The sequence below is a fragment of the Charadrius vociferus genome, unplaced genomic scaffold (assembly GCF_000708025.1).
Source record: "Charadrius vociferus isolate BGI_N301 unplaced genomic scaffold, ASM70802v2 scaffold370, whole genome shotgun sequence".
Classification (NCBI taxonomy): domain Eukaryota; kingdom Metazoa; phylum Chordata; class Aves; order Charadriiformes; family Charadriidae; genus Charadrius; species Charadrius vociferus.
This window is the reverse complement of record NW_009646744.1, coordinates 4,459,431-4,482,378: the sequence shown is the minus strand read 5'-3', so window position 1 is coordinate 4,482,378 and position 22,948 is coordinate 4,459,431. Positions and strand designations below refer to the sequence as shown.

Here is a 22,948-nt window from a genome sequence, read left to right as displayed (position 1 = left end):
AAAGCTGTTCTTTACAAATAGTGGAATATTAGGCCTGGATACCTTAAAAGAGGCTATTTACTGACTAATTATTCTCCCAGAGGTTTATCCTGCTGGTGCAGTGAGGTCTCTCTGACCTCTGCTTTGGAGTTCCCCAAAGGAGAATAAGCTCACAACCACGCAGTGAGGCTGTAAAGTGCCCATCCTGCGGCAAAGCCACAGGTCGGCTCTATTCTCAGAGCAGCCCATGGCCTCGGGCTCTTTCGGGCTCTTTGCTGTAAGAGCTCACTAAATCTGAAACGAGGAGGCTTGGGGTCCCTTGCTAACATCTTAGGCACCTGATGGCCATGCGTTCCTGCAAGGAAAGCCCATATTTCTTACCTCTCCAGGCATGGCTGCAGTGTGTATGTGGATTTCCCTCCTGTGTAAGTTAGATATGAAACGCTTCCTGTGCCTTTTTATCATTATAAAAATATCCTATGAAGATATGATGCTCAAACAGATTTTTTTTTCTCTGAAATCCCAGGTAGTTGCCACAGTGTATTGAGTATATTATACGTGTATATTTTCATGCTGTTTCAATCTACTCTGAGCCTTATAAACTGTGTTTCCATTTTCTTGCAGAGTCTTCCTGAGTCTCTTCCAGGGTCTGAGCTCCTGTGAGTGTTTGGCTTTGCTCTGTCCTGCTCCGTTCAGCTCAGCTCCTTCCCTGTCACTTCAGAGTCAAGCCCCTTCCCCAAAATCCAGGCTGTTCACCATTCATTTCTGCAGCTGAAGAGAGCTCCTTTAGCAGTGGAATCTGTCCAAGAGGCAAAGGGAAGGGGTAAGGACTGCGAGGCAATAGTTGCTGTTAAGGGGAGGGGATGACAGCTAGATAATTGTGTTGAGGAAAATTCCAGAAGAATGGGACAGTTGACTCTGGTGAGACAAAAGGGAGCATGAGGACTCTTTTGTGATCTCCTTTCTTGTTTTGGTCCACACAAAACTTCTTGAATTTTATTCTTGCCTCGATTTACTTCTCATGGTTGCATTTATTTGAAAAACAAACAAAACCCCCTCGCTTCGCGCTCCCAAACCCAACAATCTCATGTGGATTAAACAGCTTCCAATGGCCAACTACGGAGGAAATATGGGAATATGATCAGACTGCGGTCATGGGGTGGTTTTTAGTGGTGATAATGGCAAATCAGTGGCAAATGCTGAGATGTTTCCAGGCAGAAACTGAAGCACGGGATCATCTGATACAACTATATCATCCAAATTATTTTAGCCCCCAAAGTAGTAATTTTGTTGTTTGTTGATAGACAAATCTGTTAGCCTGTATTGAGGACGAGAGAGAGATTTGAATGCGCTGGGGAAACGTAACTGTGGCCTGGGAGTTTGGGGAGGTGGAGGCTGTGCAGCAGTCCCTACAGAAGTGTGTGCCTGGGAAATCCGTGCCTCGCCGAGTCACCTCCAACACGGCAGTTCTGGTTTCATGGAAGTAAGCACTGCAGAAGTCTCCAACCTAAAAATGGAGCTGGCAAGGGGGTATAAGTGATTCTCTTTAGAGGGTCCCCAAACTTTGAGAGCTTCTTCTGACTGTAGTAGCCATTCTTGTTTGGAAGAACTAATTCGTGTAGCTGTTATAGCGCTGTCATCTCCATGAATTAACAAGTTTTCCTCACTGGGTATGAGGGTGAAATGAATTCTGCACAGAGAATAGCTCCACCCAGGTGCCAATTCCATCACATTATGTAAATAGCCTGTGACTAATAGAGAAGCCTATGAAACGAAATAAAAGACATCAGTCAGTGCATTTGCATGGAAACTAAGCTGTATGCCAAAGGAATCTTGTTTAAAAATGAGTGGTAGCAGACAAGATAATTCTAAGGTTGCCATTGTGGAACGTTTTAAAGTGTCTTATTAACACAGAACTGAAAGGACAGTGTTGTTTTTTATTTATGGAGTCTATGAGGTTCCACTAAGTACATCTGCAGTCTGTCTGACCCTTTGTTGCGAGTTTACTCAAAGCTTTGCTATAGATTTGCTCTCCTCTCAGACCATTATTCAAAACAATGAAGAAAAAAAATATTTATGTGATGAAGCAAGCTTCATATATATCCAATAGCTTGGTGTGTCACCCATCTACTGTGGTGGGCCTGGGGGAAGGGCAGAGTTGGGTGAAAATTAAAAAAAGGCAAGTCTGTGAATATGAAGGATGATTTTTCTCCTGAAAGCCAAATCCTATTTTATTTCCCTTAAATAACATCCAGAGCTGCAAGTGAGAAGATGGCTACGTTGTGTTGGCCACTCTGTGCGTCTTGTAAAGCAGCCCCTGCCCCACGCAGTCTGCGCGTGGGGAACAGGAGGTGGAAGTTGGGACAGGAGGTGCAGGGCTTAGAGGACGTTCCATAGTGACACCATGATAGTTTGCGAGTCCCAAGCTCATCTTTTGGTTACAAGACCTCTCTGTCAGTGGTGATGTTTTGTCGTCTTCTTTTTACTTTGTTTTTCTTCTGCCCCACAGGCTATTTAAACCTTGGAAAAGTGTTATAAATGTTTTAATATGCTGTTCATACCTACATGAATGCAACGGGTTTGATGCATTTACAACAGTGTAATGGGGACATAGTGTGGCAACTTGTTTGCAGCTTTGTTTTTGTTTGTTTCTTTGTTTAACTTCAAAGGATCCCAAATGCTGGGGCAAAACTTCTGTGGCATCACTCTGAAACTCTGATACCCTTCCTGGGCATCGGACAGCGTGTGCTCTTGCTAGTCCGAAGCTGTGCATCTTCTGACCAGATAGTGCAGACCTGAGCACGTGTGTAACCTCTCAGTGGGGATGGCAATTTGCATTTCTGTTTTCTAGCCAGCCACCGTTCTTCCAAAGACAGGAGTGTCATAATCTGTGAGACTTTTTTTCTTTCAAATTTGGTTAAGATTGGCCAATGGCTCAACTGTTATTGGGGTCAAAAGGACAGGAGCATAATGGTATAGACTTTGTTTCTATAGGAAAGGAGGCTAAAATCAAGATGTGGAGCTTGCTAAATATGAACCATGGCGTAAAATAACATATTATAGTTGCCTTATATGGCCCCATTTCTATAAGCATGTAGTTACCTGCCTTGCCATAATTCCTGTTTCTTTCTCGAATCTGGGTAAGATTCAGACACTTCTTAGATGCAAAATGTATCTCCTTGAAAGTCAGCTCTAGTGTTTTTCAGAATTTTACCCGTGGCAGTACAGTTTAGTGCAATGTTAATTTACAATTATGTCAAGGTGCCATGCAATTGATGCAGCTGTGATGTAACTTTAAAAAGTATAGTGCAAGAAATAGAAGTAGTGGATCAGGGTTGGGTAAAATAAAAGCATCACATCTTCAGTGCTGGAATCTGTCACAGTAATATGTGTCATTATTAAATCCCAGAAGTTTTTATGGTATGTGATAAAATATTAATAATGCAGGCAAATGTGGGATGAACATTTTGGCATAAGCAAGAAAAATCAAAACTATGTTTCTCCTACTGAGATATTGTTGAATTAAAACACAGTAGTAGATGCTACTTTGGAAACGAACATGTACCAACTGGGCTGCAATGCAACACTCACAAAAGCCCTTTCAGTATTTGTGCTGCAGATAAAATTTCCAGAGCTGCTGAAGGAAAACTTCCACTCTGACAAATTGCACAGATTATTCAATGTGTCTGCAAAATGTCTAAGAAAACAGTATTCCAACCACGTTGATTATATTTGAGTACAAATCATAAAGTACCATAGTAAAAAGTTGCTCTGCCCTTGAGGCATAAATTCACTTGAAACCTCCCTTGTTTATGATTTTGTCCTGCACCAAAAAGTATGTCAGCACCGTGAGCCCTGAGAAGGTTCTCTAGCTGTTTTTAAGTCCTTCTTTCTTCTGGAAACAGCAAATACCTAATTTTTCACCAATCCCTGTTTATCTAGTGAGTGAACATGTGAAATGCTAAACCAGTGTCCAGAACTGTTTGTGTGAGAACTGACGTATCAAGATTACAGGCAGTAAAATTTACCAGCTGGGCAACACAGCAGTTTTATACAGGGTAATATTTATTTGTCAGTAGATGGGAGGAATCAAAGTATTTAAATAACACACAGCAATGGCACTGCTTTTGTCCATGTATATAATTACAGTCAATAATCAATTGAGTTCTCTGTTCAACAGAATAATTTTCACAATGAATGCCGTTTTCCAAGTATCTAACTCTAGTTATATGCGCTTACAGTTAAACCAATCAACCATAAAATACAAATGCATGTAAAGATATATTAATTTACAAAGATGTTTATAAATATATTGGTCTGGTCTACATGACCGAACCACTTGAACAAAGCTCTGATGCAGGTTTTTTTAAAAAAAACCATCACTGCTAAGACTTTGTACGTTTGGATAGCATTCCGGAGTTCAGTAGCTTTCAGTAATTAATTCCATGTTTCTGTTTCCCTGAGGAGGCTCACAGTCCTCCATCAGGTTGCATCAAGTAACAAGAGTCTGGTGAGCAAGGCTGTTATAATTTTCTCTACTTGCTAGACCAATAAAATAAAGAAAAATAAATTTATCAGCATTACCTATCCCAGGGCAACATTTGTCAGTTTAATATTATGACATGAGGAGCAATTTTAAATATTGCATATTGCAGTTACATACATCAGCATCACACACCACATTGGAGTCCATAACGCTTATGTATTAAAAATAAGCAACTTCTCTTTGTCTGTTCCTATTCCTGTCAAAGTCAGTTCACTCCTATTGGCTTGTCTGGAAATTAGATATCAGAATGCATAGAAAGCCAGCGGATGTAACGAGAGAACATGCAGCGTGAAGGGCAACGTCTTCAAGACAGCGATGATACTCTGTTCAGTTAGCAATGATTTTTAAAAGTGCGGCATTAAGAAAAGAGATACTTGATAAGGGAATGCTCAGCACAGAAATGGAGCACCAGCACTTGAGTCAAATGAAAGCGTAAGGACGAAATGACAAGAAGAAATCAAGGCACAAGTATTATGATTCACATTCCATTCTGAAGCAGTCTTGCTGCTCAGAGAGCTTCCACCTGGTAACAAAGAACCCTCTTATGCCAAGACTCAGACTGGAAAAATTGATTGCTTAACTCTGATCAGGATGTCAGGAGTGGACAACCGGTGTTACAAAAAGCAATAGCTACCTTTTTTTTTTTTTTTTTTTAAGCTGCTTAATGCCACAGAAATGTCCTGCCCAAGTGCTTGTAGGGAGAGACAGTAAAGGGAGACCATCCGTCGGCATCCCTGGCCTTCTCGTAAGGTCACAAGAGTTTCTGCTGGCCCACTGACCACATGATTTAGACCAGTCTTCATTTCCTGGCTATATTTAAACCACTTGGGGCGTGATACTAAAAATAGCTCTGCTATGAAACTAAGCACACTTGGGCATGCCCATGGGCTGGGAATGGGAGCCACTTGGGCGAAGTTCACACCTGGGAATCTCAGCTAGACCTGATTCAAACACTAAATACTGTCTGAGATGTTTGCCATGATGAAAAATGAGAGTAATCTGAACTATTGTGTCTAATATTAACAAATTAGAGGATGTTGTGAATGCCATGTGCTTGTGAATTGCTTTAAGCCCGGGCCCTGTAGCTGTAAATGTGTGCTTACATATGAGGAAGATGGTAGTAGAGATTTATGTTCCAAACTCGGAGAAATCCAGCTAGTAACCCAGCCTCTAGCAGGTATGCCACCAGAATTTGTTAAATTGTTCAGTCAATGGTCTTCTGACAATATTAGATGGCTTTCAGCATGGGTACTGGAATCTCCAAGAAAAGTGAAAATCCTGGATCAGATTTGCTCTCAGTTAAGCAAGTAAAATGGAGATAATTAATCGCTTTATCACCCTGGAGCCTCATTGGTGGACCAGAGAACCAACTCCATCACATCCCCTTCACCAAAGCATATACCTGATGACGCCTCTCTGATTGCGCACGGTACCCCAGCGGTATCGTTGACAGGAGTTACTGCTTTCTACTTGGTTAAATGCCTGTTGTGCTGGACAAGGAGATGGTGTGTGTCGGCACTAAAGGGAGCCCAGTGGCTGAGGGTTGGAGTTAATGAAAATAATTAATAGTGAGATACTCTCAACAGTCTGATCATTAGCCTTTACTAGGTATTTAGCTGTGTCCCGTTTTTCCTTCTGTGATGCACAAGGCAGGTATTTAAGTTGTGGTTATTTATGCACTCTACTTTAGATGCGTTATATTTGACCTAAGAAGAAAAAAACCAACCCTAAATTATGCCCAAACTAAGCCATATCTGTCACTCAAATACTTGATTTACCACATCACTAATTCTGCCATTCTGGCTCTTGTGAGTAGTGCTGCCCTTATGACTTCAATGGGATCATGTCCTAATAGATTTCAACGAGTCTTTTTGCTCAGTGGGGATCAGGAAGCAGTTAAAACACCATCGTATCTGCAAGAGCTTGGGAGGGTCCTCTCACAGAGCTCCTCTGATGGCTGGAATAATGCAGCCGGTTTGCACTAGTCCTGTAGCTACTGAACAAGACAACTATGACCCGATCGAGTCTTTTAAGAACTGTATGACTACAGGAAGTGATGGTCCCTATCCAAGAGAATTTTATAGCCTTAAAAAAGGCCATAAAAAGGTAAGTTTCATCGTATCTGAATCACCAAGGAGCTGATTGTAATCTGAATGTTAATTATTTTTGCTTAAGTGAGGCATCGACAAATTGCTAAAATTAGAGAACAAATTACAAGGAATTTTATGTACAAGTGTTAAAACAAGGGTGATTTTGGCACTCAAAAAAAAAAGGGCGGCTTTAGCAATACAGGTAATTAATTATATTTAACTTGAACAAGAGAAAACACGATGAGTTGTTGGCCTAAAGTGTTCTAAGTAGTGTATTTAAATAGCCCAATATTAACTGATTATTCATGTTGGCATTGTAGCATGGATGAAGAATATGTTTAGTTATATTTTTATGGCTGAACTGGAAAGTGTTTTTTAAAATGTTTTAGTTTGAGAAAGGTTGTGTTCAGTATTACACCTTTAGGCTTCTCTGCGCTGTGTTACAGAAGAAACTATTTTCAAACACAGTTCAACGTAAATGAGCACATCTGTCTCAAGTGTGGCCTCTTGCTAGTGCAGAAATGTGGGGAAAGATATTTCTGAAATGAAAACCTAATTTTCTACTCAGAGGAACCTATAGTTTGGGCAACTAGCTAAAACAAAATTTACTCTGAATTCATAACGTGTTTGTTTGATACTTGAGATTCTAAAAGGTCTGTTTTAAGGACCAGTAATGATGGTAACAGAGAAAGCAATCATCTGTACTGGTGGTTTGGAGTAGAATACAGTGCTTTTAGGAGAAATGCTAAATATATATTTCATCTTGAACAGCATCAATCTGAGTGGAATTTGCAGTACATCAACTGGGACCTGTATTAGTGCTCATAAAAAAAAAAAAAAAAAAGAAGAAATTCCAACTCTATCCTTTTCCGTTGTTAAAATACCATTTCTAGGCTGAACTGGGGCTGAAAGGAAGATGGTGGAGGCTTAGGATAATTTTAAAGGCTCTACCTTACAGTGTGAACTGCCTGCGAATTGTTGTGCAGATGAACCAGAGGTGGTAACAATGTAGGGCTGGAAAATTAAAAAGCCAGAAAGCAGCCTGTGAAAACGCTGATGAAGTCAGGAATGCAATAGTATTCCTGGTTTACTTGGGTGAAGCCAGGTGTTTATGAAGGACAACCGCATCGGTGGCTGAAACGGGAATTATTGGTGCTAGGGAAGCGTGTCAGTGACTTGGAAATTGTAGATTTAAAAAGTAAGATGTTAATACTGTTTATAATTCATTATTATTGATCTTTAGGACTCTCAGAAGTGGTTTATTAGTGTTAATACCATCATAAAGTACCTGTTAAGAGTACGCGTATGGGAGCATAATCCTGGTTTTGCTGAACTAAATGGCAAAGACTTCCTCTAAACTCAGTGGTAACCTGATCGAGACCTACAGAAAGAAGTCACCTGCAACAAAATACAAAATTTTGGAAACTGCTGTTGGATTATTTTAGATATCCACAGGGCGATTATTTAATTTCAGAGATCCCTTAGATGCATCAGTTTGCAGATTTGAAAGGGCAATATTTTCATATTCCTCTTGTGACTCTGAGCATCTGCAGTGGTGAACTAATACTATCAAATCCTTCTGAAAATTCTTGTTGAGAAATCCATAAAAGATGGGATTGATACATGTTGAGATCATGGCCACAAGGTGGCATATTGTAAATGCTAGATTGTGATTACAGCTCATTAGGGCCTCATAGTTCCAGTCAAAAACAACATTAAATATATTGAGAGGCAACCAGCAAGCTGCAAAAGTCACAACAATTGATATCAACATCATATTAATCCTTTTGTTTTCACTCAGTCTGGTCTCATTCTCTCTCATCCTATCTATTTTACCATGTCTTCTTCGAAGACATACAAATATCCTGAGATAGCAGATAAAAATAAACCCCAGTGGGAAGCAGTACTGGAAAACCAGCAGGCTAGTGGTAAAAATCAGTCGTTCTGTAACGGATGGCCACACTTCGATGCAAGCAACCTTGTTCTTGTAGAAATCACTATGGAAAGATAGATGTTTGAAGGGTTCATCAGTTAATTGGTGAAATATTAAAAAAGGAATGGATATGATGAGGGAAAACCCCCAGATGAAAAGAATTCCCCAGTAAGCATGTGAAATATTAGGCTTCCAGCCACGTGGGTTCACAATTAACTGGTATCTCTCAACAGCAATCAGTACGAGTGAGAATATGGAGACTGTCACAGATATACTTTGTATGAAAGAACTTATTTTACAGATAGCTTCCCCAAATATCCAGTAGTCCATTAAGGTATATGCAACCGTGACGGGAATACACATGATACAGATCAAGACATCTGATAAAGAGAGGTTGGCGATCAAAATGTTGGTAACATTGTGAGCTTCTTTCCGTCTCTTTATTATAATAATCAGGCAAAGATTTCCAAAAAGCCCCACTATTGTAACTAATGTGTAGGCTGTAATAAGCAAGAATACTGCAAGGAAGGAAGGTTGGCATGTATCAAAGTTCAAAAACTGAGAATAGCTAATGTTAGAGACAGTTTGATTAGACAGAATCTCACTGGGATGCTGAATGGCTTTATCCATCATGAAGCATCTCCCAATCTATGGACAAAACTTCGTGTTCTTTAGAAGATATTTTGTCCGGAGGTTTCCAAGGCAATGATTACTATGAGTCTGTCTTTGTAGCTGGTGTCCTTGAAGTTTTGAGCAAATCTGATGTAATTAGCTATAGCACTGAGAAATCCTGAAAGGAAAAGCCGGTGGTTGAGGATTAGTGGGTTTGTGTATATATACAGGGATGGCGGTTGATGCTCCTTTTTGGAGGTTCTGCATTGACGGTGTTACAGAACTGTAACTGATTGTGATGTATAAGAAATAGCAGTGATAGCTCTGTTCACACTTATATCAACATTTTCATACAAGTCCTCCTTTACCAACTGTGGATAAACTTTGCTTTTCAAAATAAAATATTTTAAGATCTGTCTCAGCTGAAGATTTCACAAGGTTTAAGGAACTGCAATAAGAATAATCTGTTGCTTTTTTATTATCAGAAAAATGAAGAATTGGGTCCTGCCATCACATCACCAGCTTTGACATCACACTTATATTTTCTCTAAAACTATAAAGCAATGTGAGCTACTACACCAAATCCCTCTGGCTTAATCAAAATGATGTGTGTTTGAGCTTAAGTGATATTCAGCACCTCTGTGAATGACATCTTTAAGGGAGCTTCCTGTTCTCCTTTTGTATTAAATATAACATGTCTTTTTTCCTTGGTCTTTCGCCAAGAAAGGTTGGACCAGACGATCCTTAAGGTCCCTTCCAACCTGGTGTTCTATGATTCTATAAATCTAATATGAGAAAAATGTAAACCAAATTAAGATTACATCTTAGTTATACATGCAATTATTTCCATATTGGTAGTTGCCAAAGGTTGTCTCATTTCCCTACGCACCGTCTGCTGTTGTACAAGTTTGACAAATGACACCCCCAAAATTTTCTGTGCTTAAATACAACATATACTGAAGAGACACAGAGTTGATTCTTCTTTCAGTTCTAACTTAAACAGTTGTCAAGCAAGAATTAGTACAATTCTGTTGTTATGAAACTAATATTAATGGGAAGAATTAGGCTCAGCAGAATATCTTGATGGGTTTGAATTTATCACTGCGTTAGAGTTAATCTTAAATAAAAGGCTCACCAGCTTTCTGGCCAGAAATAGGCTATGTTTCCAACCTGGGAAAGGAAAAAAGAAGGATATAAGAGTTACTTTGAAAGACGGATAAATATGTTCTACACCTATACCTTTCCAAACTCAACTCTGGCTCAACTCACCTTAATTCCTTTTTGAAGTAGGAATTATTGGAAAACTAGCTGGAAGGAGGTAATTCTTCACGCCTAGTAATAAATACCATAGTGTTGAAAGCCTGTGGAGAAAGGAGGATAAAGAAGCAGTGAAAAGTTAAAGACGATGCAGAGAAAGAGGGGATAGGTGGATGTTATATCATTACTAGAAATATGTAGAAGATTTGTCACCACTTCTTCCAGAAATTATTGCCAATATTTAGTCATGAAGAATAAAAAATGTTTGGTCGCTTGCGTGAGATTGAACACCAAATCCGGGGTTAAAAGGGGAACTATGATTCTGTAACTGTTTGCCCCCAGGCACCCTAAGAATATTCCAGCTAGAGTTGTATCCTCGACTGCTTTATCCCGATACTTCCGCATGACATTAGTTTGAGTGCTTCAAATTAAGATTCTAAAAAAACCCAATCCCCAACCTCCTTTGGAGGATCTATTACCACTCTCATTCTGATGAAAATATACTTTTCAACTAGTGTAGTCATGTTGGAGTGGCTGTAGATTTATGTGACTAGATGTGGCCCTGATATTCCAAATCTGACTTAATTTGTGGTGAGGGGCTAACATTAAGCCCTGGAGCCTCCCTAAATAACGCAGCTGGCGCGGTTACAGCTGTGTTGAGGGAACAGCATAGAAACTTGCACAATCATGCCACAAAAGCAAAAGCTTTTGAAGTCTAGTGGCTCAGATAGACTTTGTAGTCCCTCACAGGTGTCCCTAGTCCAGTAGGGCAGAAACAAGAGCCGTGTACCCTACTGCGAGTGCACCAGCTTGCAAAAACTCTTCTCCAAATATGTCCAGGGGAAATGGAAGGGATTCTGAAGCCAGCACAGCCAGACCCTGCAGGAACCGATGATGTGGCTGGGCAACAGCACCTTCAGGCAACATAATTGCTGGCATGCACTGTAAACTACTTTTCCCTGGAGCGGCACGAATTGCCTGGCTGGATTTATCCCACAGAAGGGTGCATGTGCTGGAAGGATGAGAGGCCAAGCAGTGGTAAATGTTGCCCTGAAGAGCTTTTCTGCCACTGTAGGTGTGTTAGGGCCTGAAGTCTTAAAGTCTGGCTGCTCTACCCCAAGGGTGATCTTCCTCTTTGCACTGCCTGTGGCATTCACCCAACTCGCACAGATTTGAGTCCTGCCCTTTGAGAAAAGATCAGGTGTTAGCAGGGGATCTAGCTTGGAAGCAAGATACCTTCAAAGACAAGCTCTGCTCTTCCCTGCTTTTTATCTTAGTGGGAGAAGCTGTGGGGACTCAAAGGACATGAGGCTGAGCCAGGTTTGTAATATTTTATGCACTATTTGCTATGCTTGCTTATTTATCCATGGTTGCACAGCACGGTTTGATAGTGAGTGCTGAATGTCCTCTCCCAAGAATTTCACGTGGGTGGTAGGGCTTCTTTGGCACTTTCTACCACTAAGGAAAAGTCCCTGCCCTGCCCTTCTGATCCCTTCCCTCACTCCATTAGCTTTAGGCACACTGATCCTCTACATTGTCCTTTTTCGGAAAAAGATTAATTTCTCTTCACTGTTTGGTTTGTACTGTTAAAAAGTTTAAAAGTGTGGTCTTTAGTACATGTCATTCTGCAATTTAAACATTTCCTTGGCAATAAAACAATTACACCTGTTGTGTTTAAACATCGGGAGTATTCATAGCATTAGAAAAATAAGTTACACTAATACTTACTGCAGCATGTTGAACTCTCTTGTAATACATACTGGCATTTTTTTAGGCTAATAAATATTAGCAGAATCAGCATCCTTGAACCAAAACTACAGCTGATGTTAGAATTGGATTGAAGTGTTTAATAAGAGAATTAATTACTTCAATTCCTAATCCATGCATTTTGGAAAAGATTCTCTACTATAGTGAGAGCTTAACACTATAAGAAATGATAATCCACTTAGCCTGGTTGTTTCATTCCTCTAGATGCAGAAACATTATTGAAACGTGCAAAAGCAAAAGAAAGTTAAAAGCATAGTCTAAAATAAAATCAGTTTTAAAAAGGCATTCTTTCCTAAGTATTTTCTTACCTATGTTAAAGATGCATAGTCCCATTCCTTCCAAATGACCAGTAAACATTTTGGTTGCAAACGTTGTCTGTTTATTAAGTTCCAAAGTATTGCACAGATAAAATGTGGAGGAAACGCTCCATTCAATTTTAAATATAGGATGTACAGAATACAACAATCCTTTATACAGAATACAATAATACTTTAAAAGATATATTTCAGTAACTTTTGCCACAGTTTTATGGATTTTCTGACTTCTTACCTGATGAAAAATTCAAGTCATATCCACACTGCCGTTAACAATTTTTCTTTTCCCTTTTGGAGTTAATTACAAAGCCAGCAAACACATCTCCTTTGTGTATAAAAGAATCCAAAGCAAAGCCATCTGCTGCTAAAGCGATACTTAAACTCTCCTTTCTTCTCTTTCTGGAACAAACCACAATTTCACAATTTCCAACTGTGAGTGAATCCACCAGTCTGTAGAAAGGCTGCTGAGGAATAAAACAAGCTCTGGAATCCAAGAGGAGGCGAACAGCATAGAGCAGGGAGGAGAAAGGGCCAGTAGTCATGGGGATGGATTTTCCTCCACTGTGCAGCTTCCCTCCACCCTGTCAAACACCTTATCTTGCAATTTCATTTTCAATTATCTTATCTGTCTGTAGTGCAAATGTTTTCCCTATGTTGGATTTCATACATAAACATCTGCAGATGGCTTATTGCTTTTTTAACTGAGGGAGATATGAAAATACAGTAAGCTGCTTAGAAAGAGCATGCACACTGTATTAAGTGTATCATGTGCTCTATTGCAATTAAGATCATCATATTTCCATTATAAATTGCTATTTTAGCTTTTACTCCAGAGATATAAAAATATTCCTGAAAAGCATAGTGTGGCACATTACACAAGCACATGTTGAAAAGAGGCTTTATTATTATTATTACTTTTTTTCCAGTAAAACCCCATACCTTTTATAGTCGCTTGTTTATAAAAATTAGCATTTGGTGTTTCCCTATTAAACATTTAGAGTGGATGTTTATGAGACAGGAAAGGAACTGATCTTTCTTAGGATGTGCTATTTGGTACATTGCTTTTGAAACTCTTGAATTGGTACCTGGGTCCACTTAACCCCCAGTATCCCAGTCTCTTAAACTGAACCATCCTATGTCTCTCCAGTACTAGAGAAAGTAGAGGCAACAGAAAATGGTCCAGAGTGAAAATGTGTTTGTGTGGGAACAGACTCTGGAAACTAGATCATGATTCCCTGTTAAATTAGAGAAGTAGAAACTTGCAGACAAAGCATTTGAGAGAGTACTGGAGTCTGTCTTACTGTGTCCATTTTTTTGGAGAGAATGATTTTGAAAAGCAGTAGGATTTTGGGGATGAGCAAGACTGATGCTGTACTTAGAGTGCAGATTAGAGCTACTGATCTGACAATATTGTTAGTTGTCATGCTGTTGCCTTTGTAGAAAGTAGGGTGGAGGGAGCCTCTGAGATCAGCCAGACAAACCTCCTGCTTCTAGTATATTTGTATCTATTCATCATGTGTTTGTCCAACCTGTTTTGTAAACATCTGAGGTAATCCTAGATTATGTGGTCAAGTGCCTAATTTACTGTCAGGAAGACTTCCTTGATGCCTCCCCCTAAAATTTCCTTCACTTTAGTTTAGCCTGTTGCTTTTTAGTCTAAGAGTTGTATGTGAATTATGAAATTTTAACGAAAATGCTACCATTAAGCAGTGTGAATATACTTCCCTAAAATATTTGTAGCACTTGCTAGTTTTTGATTATATCTAAAATACTATAAAAACAAAGCTTTTCCAAAGTACTTTAGAATTTTGGCTTCTGGTTGCAGTGTAACCCAGGAAGTCCATCAAGACCTAAAAATGAAACGTGCTAGATATGCATCAGAACAAGCCATAAAAATGCATTACCTGTTTATAAAGGGAAATAAGTTGGTAAAATTAAAAGATGTTCTGATTCTATTTATAAATTTCAAACAAAGGTCAGGTTTCTTATTTACATAGGCTTCTGTTTCTAATATAACACTGTATGCAGTCCTCCATCTGTGGAAAGACTGACGTCTTTAACATGTGATCCCCTTGGTTTTACAGTCCTATCAATCTGCTGCCTTCCATGGGTTTAATTTGGTTGTAACCCGTTGTGAATTAGATCACATCCGACGTCAACGGTATGTATACGAAGTGGAATCTATGGCTGTGTATGAAGGGATCAAGGTATATTGTTTTCAGCCAAATGCTGTAGCGTCTGTTTGCAAAAAAGGTTAATGGATAGCAGAATTGTATTTACTTTATATTAATGATCACAGTATTTCTAAATTGCTCAATATTAAGTGATGGGAAAATAGCCTTTATCAGTAGACACTGATAACTAACTGGACGGCAGGACGGCAACTGTAGTGAGAAGCAAAGTTTATGTGTAGCCTGATAACAAAAAGTTAAAATATATTGCAGATAAGACTGCATTGGCTTCCCAAGTGTAAATTTAGTAACTCTGCCTTTGTGGGGTTTCGGCAGTTCAAAGACATATCCTATATCATAGGAAATGGTAGGAGTTTTGATACGATTTTTAAAGAGTTTTATTAGAGATTTCTGTCTCGGTTTGCAAAACAAAGGAACAAGAAACCTCAAAACAATCATACTGTTTCTTGCTATAATGAATGCTAATCATTATACCGATCATCACCTCATCACAATCATTCCAATAAAGGCCCAATCCTAAAAGCTTTCCAGGTATGATATTCATATTGAAATCAATTGGAACATCTTTTCCAAGCATCTGGTTATACAGCAGCTAGAGGCACGACCTCAGCTTGCATAACCATTCCCAAGCTAGTTTTAAACCCGGTAGCAATTAACCGTGACAAGCACAGAGCTCAGGGTGCTATCGTCTGAACCAGCCAGCTCAGCTAAACGAGGTCCATGTCTATGAAGTACAGTTTCATCTTGGTTACAAGGCGTGCTATTACTCTGGCTCCCAGGCTATGGCATACAGACCACGGGCAGTGTGGAAAACCAGGGTAAGTGATTAGGTGCCCTAATAAACACTTTTTCGATAAGTTTGTAATATTGTCTGTTGCATTGGCAACAGCCTGTTGGTGAAAAATTCTCTAGCATATAAATCCTTTTAACTCACTTTTTGCTTTGGCGTTTACATGATTCCTTGCCCAGCAGAAATCTTTGCTGATGGCTGACCACTCTAAGCTTTGGCTTTTGCTAAGTTAGCTCAGTTGTTTCTCCCATGTAGCTGAGCAGCAGCCCCCTTCTTCAGAAAGCAAGATTTAGTAGAGATGTACGCATCCGATTTCTCAGCTTCCTAGGTGAAAGAGTTCTTTAATAGCAGTTTGGCTAAGAGCTGGTTCAGTGACCTGTAACATCCCTGCAGGATCTGGAATGTTTCTTCCTAATACTTTAAAGTATTATTCTTTATAGCACTTCAAAGAGGCACAGAAAAATAAGCAAGGATAATTGAAAATCTCTTATGTTAGTGTCAGATGTGCCGGTAAATGTCAGGAAAGTAAGATAATATGCTATGATGGAGGAAAAACACAGTCCCTTTACATTTTCCTGTTTTGTGGGGAGATCAACACCCTAATAAAGTATCTTCAGCAAACAGGTTATAATTTGACCAAACTAGCAACACATGAAAATCAGCAAAGTATGCACTGTACACTTTTCTCCAAAGTCCAGGCAGATAAAGAAGGATGGAAGTAACATGCAAGTTGGAGCACTGCTCCACAATTCAGAATTTTTTTCCTAATTGGAAAAAAACAATCATAAACATCACTCAGGTCACTATCTGGAGTTTAGGTTTCACTCCACTGTATCGTGTGGCTCTAAAGAATAGCTTTGCAATATCCTCTGTGCTTCATTCTGGACCGTACCTCTCAATTAGGTCATGCCTAGAAGGAGAAGTCGACTGTTTTATAATCTGCTTTAACTTTAAATAAGTTACTTATAATAGCATATATTTAAAAAATTATGTCATGCCATGAACTTTTGGCTAATTTCTGGACCTGTTTCAGTTGGCGTACAATTGAGATGGAGGTTGATATACTCTCTGGCTGGAAGGTTAGCATCTTTATTTTTTGGGTCAGCCAAGTTATTTTTCTTACTGAATAAGAGATAAGATGTGTGAGTAATTGTAAAAGGAGTGTGACTGCATTAATTCATATTTTATAATAGTTTCCAGTTTCCAAACCCTGATTCAATCCTTCATAGCTCTCTAGAACTTCTCCAGCTGATGTTTTCCAAGCGTGATCTCTGCCAAAGAATGAATTATTTCAATAGCTCACAGATTCAGGGGCAATATGATTATTTGTATCTCTGGGTTTTTTGGGTGTTTTTTCCATTGTACAGTCTTTTTATAACAACACTGTGAGCACCAAACCCTGCTGTTCTCATGCCATGACATCTTTCACTGTCCTAATTGTTAATTAAGAAATACTTAAATAATCAAAAAGTTTTTCCTGTTAATCTGTCTGTTTAAATTTTCCTGCATGTTTCAAAATGTAATAGCAGTTTTGATTTTCTGAATTAAAAATATAAATGCTAGATTGCTATTTTGTGTCTAGAAAGCCTCACTTTTATACACCTAATATATATGTATACATAATATACAGCTAATTTCAGGCAGGTACATATTGAACTTCATAGCATAACTCCTCCTGCTGTTTTCAAGCGAAGCTAAATGTCAGTCATGCAAAAGCACCACAAAAAACACCCTACAGACGTTCTGTGGAAGAAATAGATGGGGCCTAGGAAGAGCTAAGGGGAAAAAAGCAAGTAGACTTCAATTTTAAGTGGAAAATACGTAAAGAAAGATTTGCAGAGGAAAAAGATTAGAGCATGACTGACACCGCTGCTGGCTCCGGGTCTTCCTTTGGCAAAACTTATGATCCTGGTCTGTCTCGAGCTCAGATGAAGATCTACCTTTTCACATCTGTCGCAGCATCGCTAGCATCTTTGATCCTTGACAAGAACCTCGACTTTTCAGACTATATTTTGCTATCTTACTTTCATCCCATCGCTCCAAATTATGACCAGCTCTTATATAAACTTTTAGGAAAGAGAAAAAAGGAAATCATCGGTTATGACAGAAGAGTGAAAAGATGAAAGAGGAAAAGAGAAATTGAGCTTCAGAGGGAAGAGGAGGGAGGGCAGGATTTAAGGAAAAATGGTAATATAAGTCCAAAGAAAATGATGCAAATTCAAGCCTGATGACTTTCTGCTTCGCCCTTCACAAAGGTGTGTTTCTCTCTTTCAGCACACTCTCCTTACAAAGGGCTCAGGGAAGATTTTGTTCAGTAAAATGAACTTTTGATACTACTTATTGAAGAAATAGTTTTGGTGGGTTATTCTGTTGTTAAGCTTTTTATCTGAAGAATATCTTATTTTGCATTATGCAAATAAAAAAAAGGGCTGGTGTTTTATTTCCCATCTGAATTTGCACAGGGTAGAAATTTTTATCCTGAAAAGTGTCATGTTCAAACTTTAGGAAGGCACAAGACTATCTAGTTTCCTCTCAGTGCATTTTAATCAATCTTTTTCAATGAAAACCCCCTCCCAACCAGTGCTAATTCATGGTAGTCTCAAAAGTAAGATCACAGATTTGCTGTTTATGCAGATTGAAGTACAAAGAGCAGAACAGGGTGAAACATAAATCTTTTGTCAAAAAAGCAAGAGCTCTCTCAAGGACAGTTGTATCTCTTTTAAGAAGTTCTCTACACTCGTAGCTAAAGCAAGGGACCCAGATGGGGAAGTTTGTGGAGTCTTCCTATGAACTGCAAAATTACTCTCAGCCTGGGGTGTTGATGTGGGTAGGAGTGAGGCTTCTAGAAGTCTAATAATATCTCTTTGATTAGATTAAAAATCCTTGTGTGAATGTGTGTGGATCTCTGAGTGATCTGGGAAACTATGGTTGAGTCCCCTCTATTCCCAACTGTTCCCACCTGTGCACATTTAGAAAATCAGGATGAACTCTGTCTATAGCCGGGATGATGTTATTAACAGTCTTCGAGGAGCATAATGTCAATGTGGAACTAATTCAGCAAACAGTCTGCATGAAGGAATCCTGTAGGTTTCAAACTGCTTTCTGTCTGAGGAAAGGTAAAACCAGACCTAAACTAGAGGATTGCACTGTACTAACAAAACATAAACTCATAAAAAGTCCAGTTGATACACTTAAATTGTTTTAATAAAATGAATCAACACTTGTTGACTACTGAAGCCAACTGCACTGATACAAACTAGATTAAAGAGGTTGAAACAAATTAAAAGGATTTGGCTTTGTGTTTATATGAGGGTTTAGATAATCAAAATATTTATAGCTTATAAGAGCTACTTTTGACTTCCTTATGCCCTTCTATTGCCCCTGATGCTCTTTTCCCAAACCTCAGTATTCCTTTTCTGTCTTAGAAGTTTGGACCCATTAAACAGCATGACAGAAGCATGTTTCTTTAATGACAAAAATTGCTATAAAGACTTCCTTAATGATTTATTTTGTATTGGCTTTTGCTAAGAATATATGATAACATAGGAAGCCTAGTGCTGAAAAGGGACTTGAAATGCCTCTGTTTTATGATCTCTTAAGCAGTGATGCCCTCCTGTGGACTCTTGATAGTATGCTTTCTACTGGAATAACGGGAATGTTTTATGCATTAAAAGAATGTGGTTTTCCTTCCTTCTAATATTCTAACACTAACTAAAATATCCCATGAAGGCATTTAACATGGTGCATTATTTTGCCAGTGCCTCTGGTTTGAGAAATGCATTTTCTTTCGGTGATGATACAGGCAGAGCTTTTACCTGTGTTAGAAACTTAAACTGCTTATACAATGAATTTTTATTCTATAGTTTGTTATCTGAATTGAAACAATTTAATGCTGCGACTGCCCTGTCAGGAGGGGAAAAGTATGTATTTCTTTTTAATGGTGTTTGCCTTTTAAACACATAGGACAATATTATGTGTTTACTCGTATATAGTTGAAAGCAGTTAAAAAATACGGTGGGGAAACTGCTGTAGCTGTTGGAGTGTTGTCTGTTTTAGCAGACTTGTCACGTCTCACGTGCACAGTGTGAGACTCATGCTTTGGCTCTGCGCTCACACTGCTGCGGTATCTGTGTCTCACGTTTGCAGTGGCTCACGCAGCGAGAGGAAAAGGCACATTTCAAGAGCACATAAAGGCACATAGTTCATAGTAATGTTCATAACAACTGACCTGGTGCACTGATTGGGTGACTGGATGCTTCACCAGGCATGACTCCAACAGGAATTGGAGAGGTCTGGTTGGAATCTCAGTGGCTCAGATGACCTGGGAGGTATGAAGGTCTGCGGGATATGCAGGAGAAACTGGTGTTTAGCTGTCTAGGAAACTCTGCATCACTGGAGCCTGGTGGTTCATGTCAGGGCACACGTAGATTTGCAGTGCGCTTGGCCCTTTCAGTGTGGGGACTGAACTCTGAGAGCGTGATTTTGAGTGAACACGTGAACTACTCGAGGTGACTTAGACGGCAACTGGGAAAGGATGGCGGACAGGAGGACACGAGGTCAAGTGAAGTTTGTCCATTCTGTAGTATCAGAGGAGACATTTATATCTGCAAGAGATAGGTATATATATTTTTAAAGTGTTTTCCTTTCATTAATTAACCAGTCAGAAGTGCAAATGAAGAGGAAGCAGTTGGGCTATACTTGAGTTGTGTCGGGGACTGATTTTGCCTACTGATTTGCTTATATCTTAAAGACCCTCATCTGCTGCTGAAAGAAGTGGTGACTTCTTTCTTTGATCTCTTCCTTGGCCTACTTGTCTGTCTTGCTTTCAGGGAGAGAAAGTGAGCCATAAACAAGTGTTCTGTTTTCTTTGTTATCTGTTGAGACCATAATTAGCGCCTCCTAATTTTTCTTCCTTTTTGCTGTAAATTATTAAGGGTCTATAAAACTCTCATGGGTTATTTTCTACATGAAACAGATATTGATTTATCTTGGGAAGGGCCACACAGTTTTTACAATAAGTGGTAGGCAAAATATATTTTTGTATTTCCTGTAATTGTGTGGAGTTTGCACACGGCCTCTGGGAAGAAGTGTTTTTTTTTAATAGAGTAGGATATGTTTGCTTATTTTAAAGCCACAAATATTTCAGTGACATTATGGGCATATTCTTTTTTCTAGAACTAGATGAAATTATTGTGTCTGTTCGTGCATTGAGATAAACGGATCTAAGCACTTGATATCTTTCCCTGTAAGTGGTTGTCAAACATGGACATTTAATATTCCTGTCATATTAATAAATTACTCTTAATAGACTTGGCTATAACAGGAAAAAAAAAATCCAGTTTAAGAAAAGTCAGATTACTATATTGCAAGTATTAATTCTACTGGTTAATGGTAATCATAGCCTTTGAGACTAAAGCATGCAAACTTGGCCCGCTGACAGAAATGAGGCCAGAATTTTACTAGCAGTGTTAATCTCTGGAGTTGACACCATCTGAAGAGGAATAAGGAAATATCAGAGTTTAGTTTGTGCTGTAATCTTCAGCCTCTCTGGACTTCATCAGTTAACTAACCTTCCAGCGCAGCCAGTGTTACGCTTGTATCTGCGAGTCTCCAAGGGTGTGTTTCCACAGCACTGATCTAAATCAGGGGGATGCTGCAGTTCTGCCTCCTCCCTCCTGCCAGCACCAGCACTCCTGGGATCATGCAACGAACTGTTTCAGAAAGCTGAGGCAGCTGAAAACTATGCCCTTTTTCACCATAAAATTATTTTTGGCTGTCTCAGTTCTCTGAAGTGGATTGCTGTGTGTTTGCACAAGCATCAGGGCTGGCACGTGGGAGAAGGCAGGATCGCACGGCTGGAGGGGTTGGGGCGCAGCAGTCCCAGCGCAGATCACTTCAAACAACTGCGGAACTAATACAAAACTGTAACCACTGGGTCAGGAGGATCGGAATATTCAGCATACACCTTTACAAAAGGCTCCAGGATCGGTGTCGGAGGGAAGACTTCAACTCTTCTCCCAGAGCAAGGGACCAGTAATGCGTCTGGCAGGGGATCCAGGATATGATCTTGCTGGAAACCAGGTGTTCTGATAGTCATTTTTTACTAACCCTGTCCCCAAACCCTCTGATTTCCAGTACGCTAATCTGGATTTCCCATCTGTGACTCAGGAGGGTAACCTGTGACTGTGAGGTTGCGTGCCAATGTTCTTGGATAGCGTGGAGAATAAAATAGCACAGATTAACTTCTGAAAGCCAAGAACCGGGTATAAAACAGGTATTACATAGGGGGCTTCAAGGAGGATTTTTGCAGGTCAAACTCTAGAGTTGCAGCTCGTAAGTGTCTGACAAAGACTGCAATGGTCAGAAATAATACTCAACCTGTGTTAATTGGTAGAGGAATGTGACCCTTTCATTGGGAGCAGTGTCCTAAAAAGTTTTGGAATACATCTATGGAATTATCATCATAGATGAGACAAGACAGGCCTGCTTTTCAGCATCGAATGCCTGAAAAAGCAAAGCGACAGAAAACAAGGAACAGAGCAAACAGGGAGAGGTGCCCCAACAGAAGAGGAACTGTTATCATCTGAGTAGAGCCCACGGTATATCAGCTTAGCAAGGGGGGAGAGTGGGTTGAGTACTCTATATATGGATGCTTTAACGCTTCATGAATTCTTGAGGTTTGCGCTCACTTTAATATATTGTTACGTGGTTATTTTTTCAAAGATTGTCTAAATGGAAACCTGTGTCTCACTGTGGAAATAATGAACAAAGGAAGATGCTACCTGAAGAGGTTGTGAAATTGCCTCCACTGAAAGTTTTAGAAACAGATTAGACAAGTACCTGTGAGGAGGACCAAGTTAACGTGAGTTTCAGAAACTGTGTGGTGCGGGTGCTCATGTGCCTAGTGAAATGTGAACTGACCCTTTCACCTTCAAGGAAAGAAAATTCCACCACAAAAAATCGTTCTTAGCTCCTAGATAATCTCCCGCATGGACCCCAGTGCGTGTAAGATCCCCAAAAAATTCCTGTTTCTGATGATTCAGTATGTTGAAAATAGCGCTGCAGTCTTCAAGCCGATGACGTTTAACGTACTACTAAAATAATAATTTAAAAAAATAAAGGAAATACATCTCAGTATTAGTCATTTCACAGGGCTTGCACACCCTTAACAGCTCTAATTATTTCTCTAAGAAAATACCTCCTTTTTAGAGCTAAACGGAGATTTAAGGGTGAGGAGGCAGCGACCAGGTTGGAAGGCGGGCTGGGAGGGAACTGCGGCAGGAAAAGGGGGAAAGAGGCCGCCTGAGAGCAGGTTGGGTAGTCGGGGGCGCGTTGGAAAGGGGAAAACGGACACACCTGAGGGAAGAAGGGCCAACTACCGCTGAGAGGGAGCGGACAAAACGCAACGGGGAGTGCCTGCCCCTCAGGAACATACCGCCCGTGTACGGCCGGGCAAGGCGAGCGAGCC

General features: G+C 39.7%; 1 protein-coding gene across 1 annotated transcript; it reads right to left on the bottom strand.

Moving 5' to 3' along the window:
• Positions 1 to 8,056: 8,056 nt before the first annotated feature.
• Positions 8,057 to 9,178, bottom strand: LOC104291817 (neuropeptide Y receptor type 6-like). The gene has a single exon (XM_009891113.1). The coding sequence runs from the start codon at positions 9,176 to 9,178 to the stop codon at positions 8,057 to 8,059; it is 1,122 nt and encodes a 373-aa protein (XP_009889415.1).
• Between the last annotated feature and the right edge of the window lie 13,770 nt (positions 9,179 to 22,948).

Excerpts from the sequence above, each read along its gene's own strand:
- LOC104291817 (XM_009891113.1), bottom strand. The coding sequence starts at position 9,178 with ATGGATAAAGCCATTCAGCATCCCAGTGAGATTCTGTCTAATCAAACT.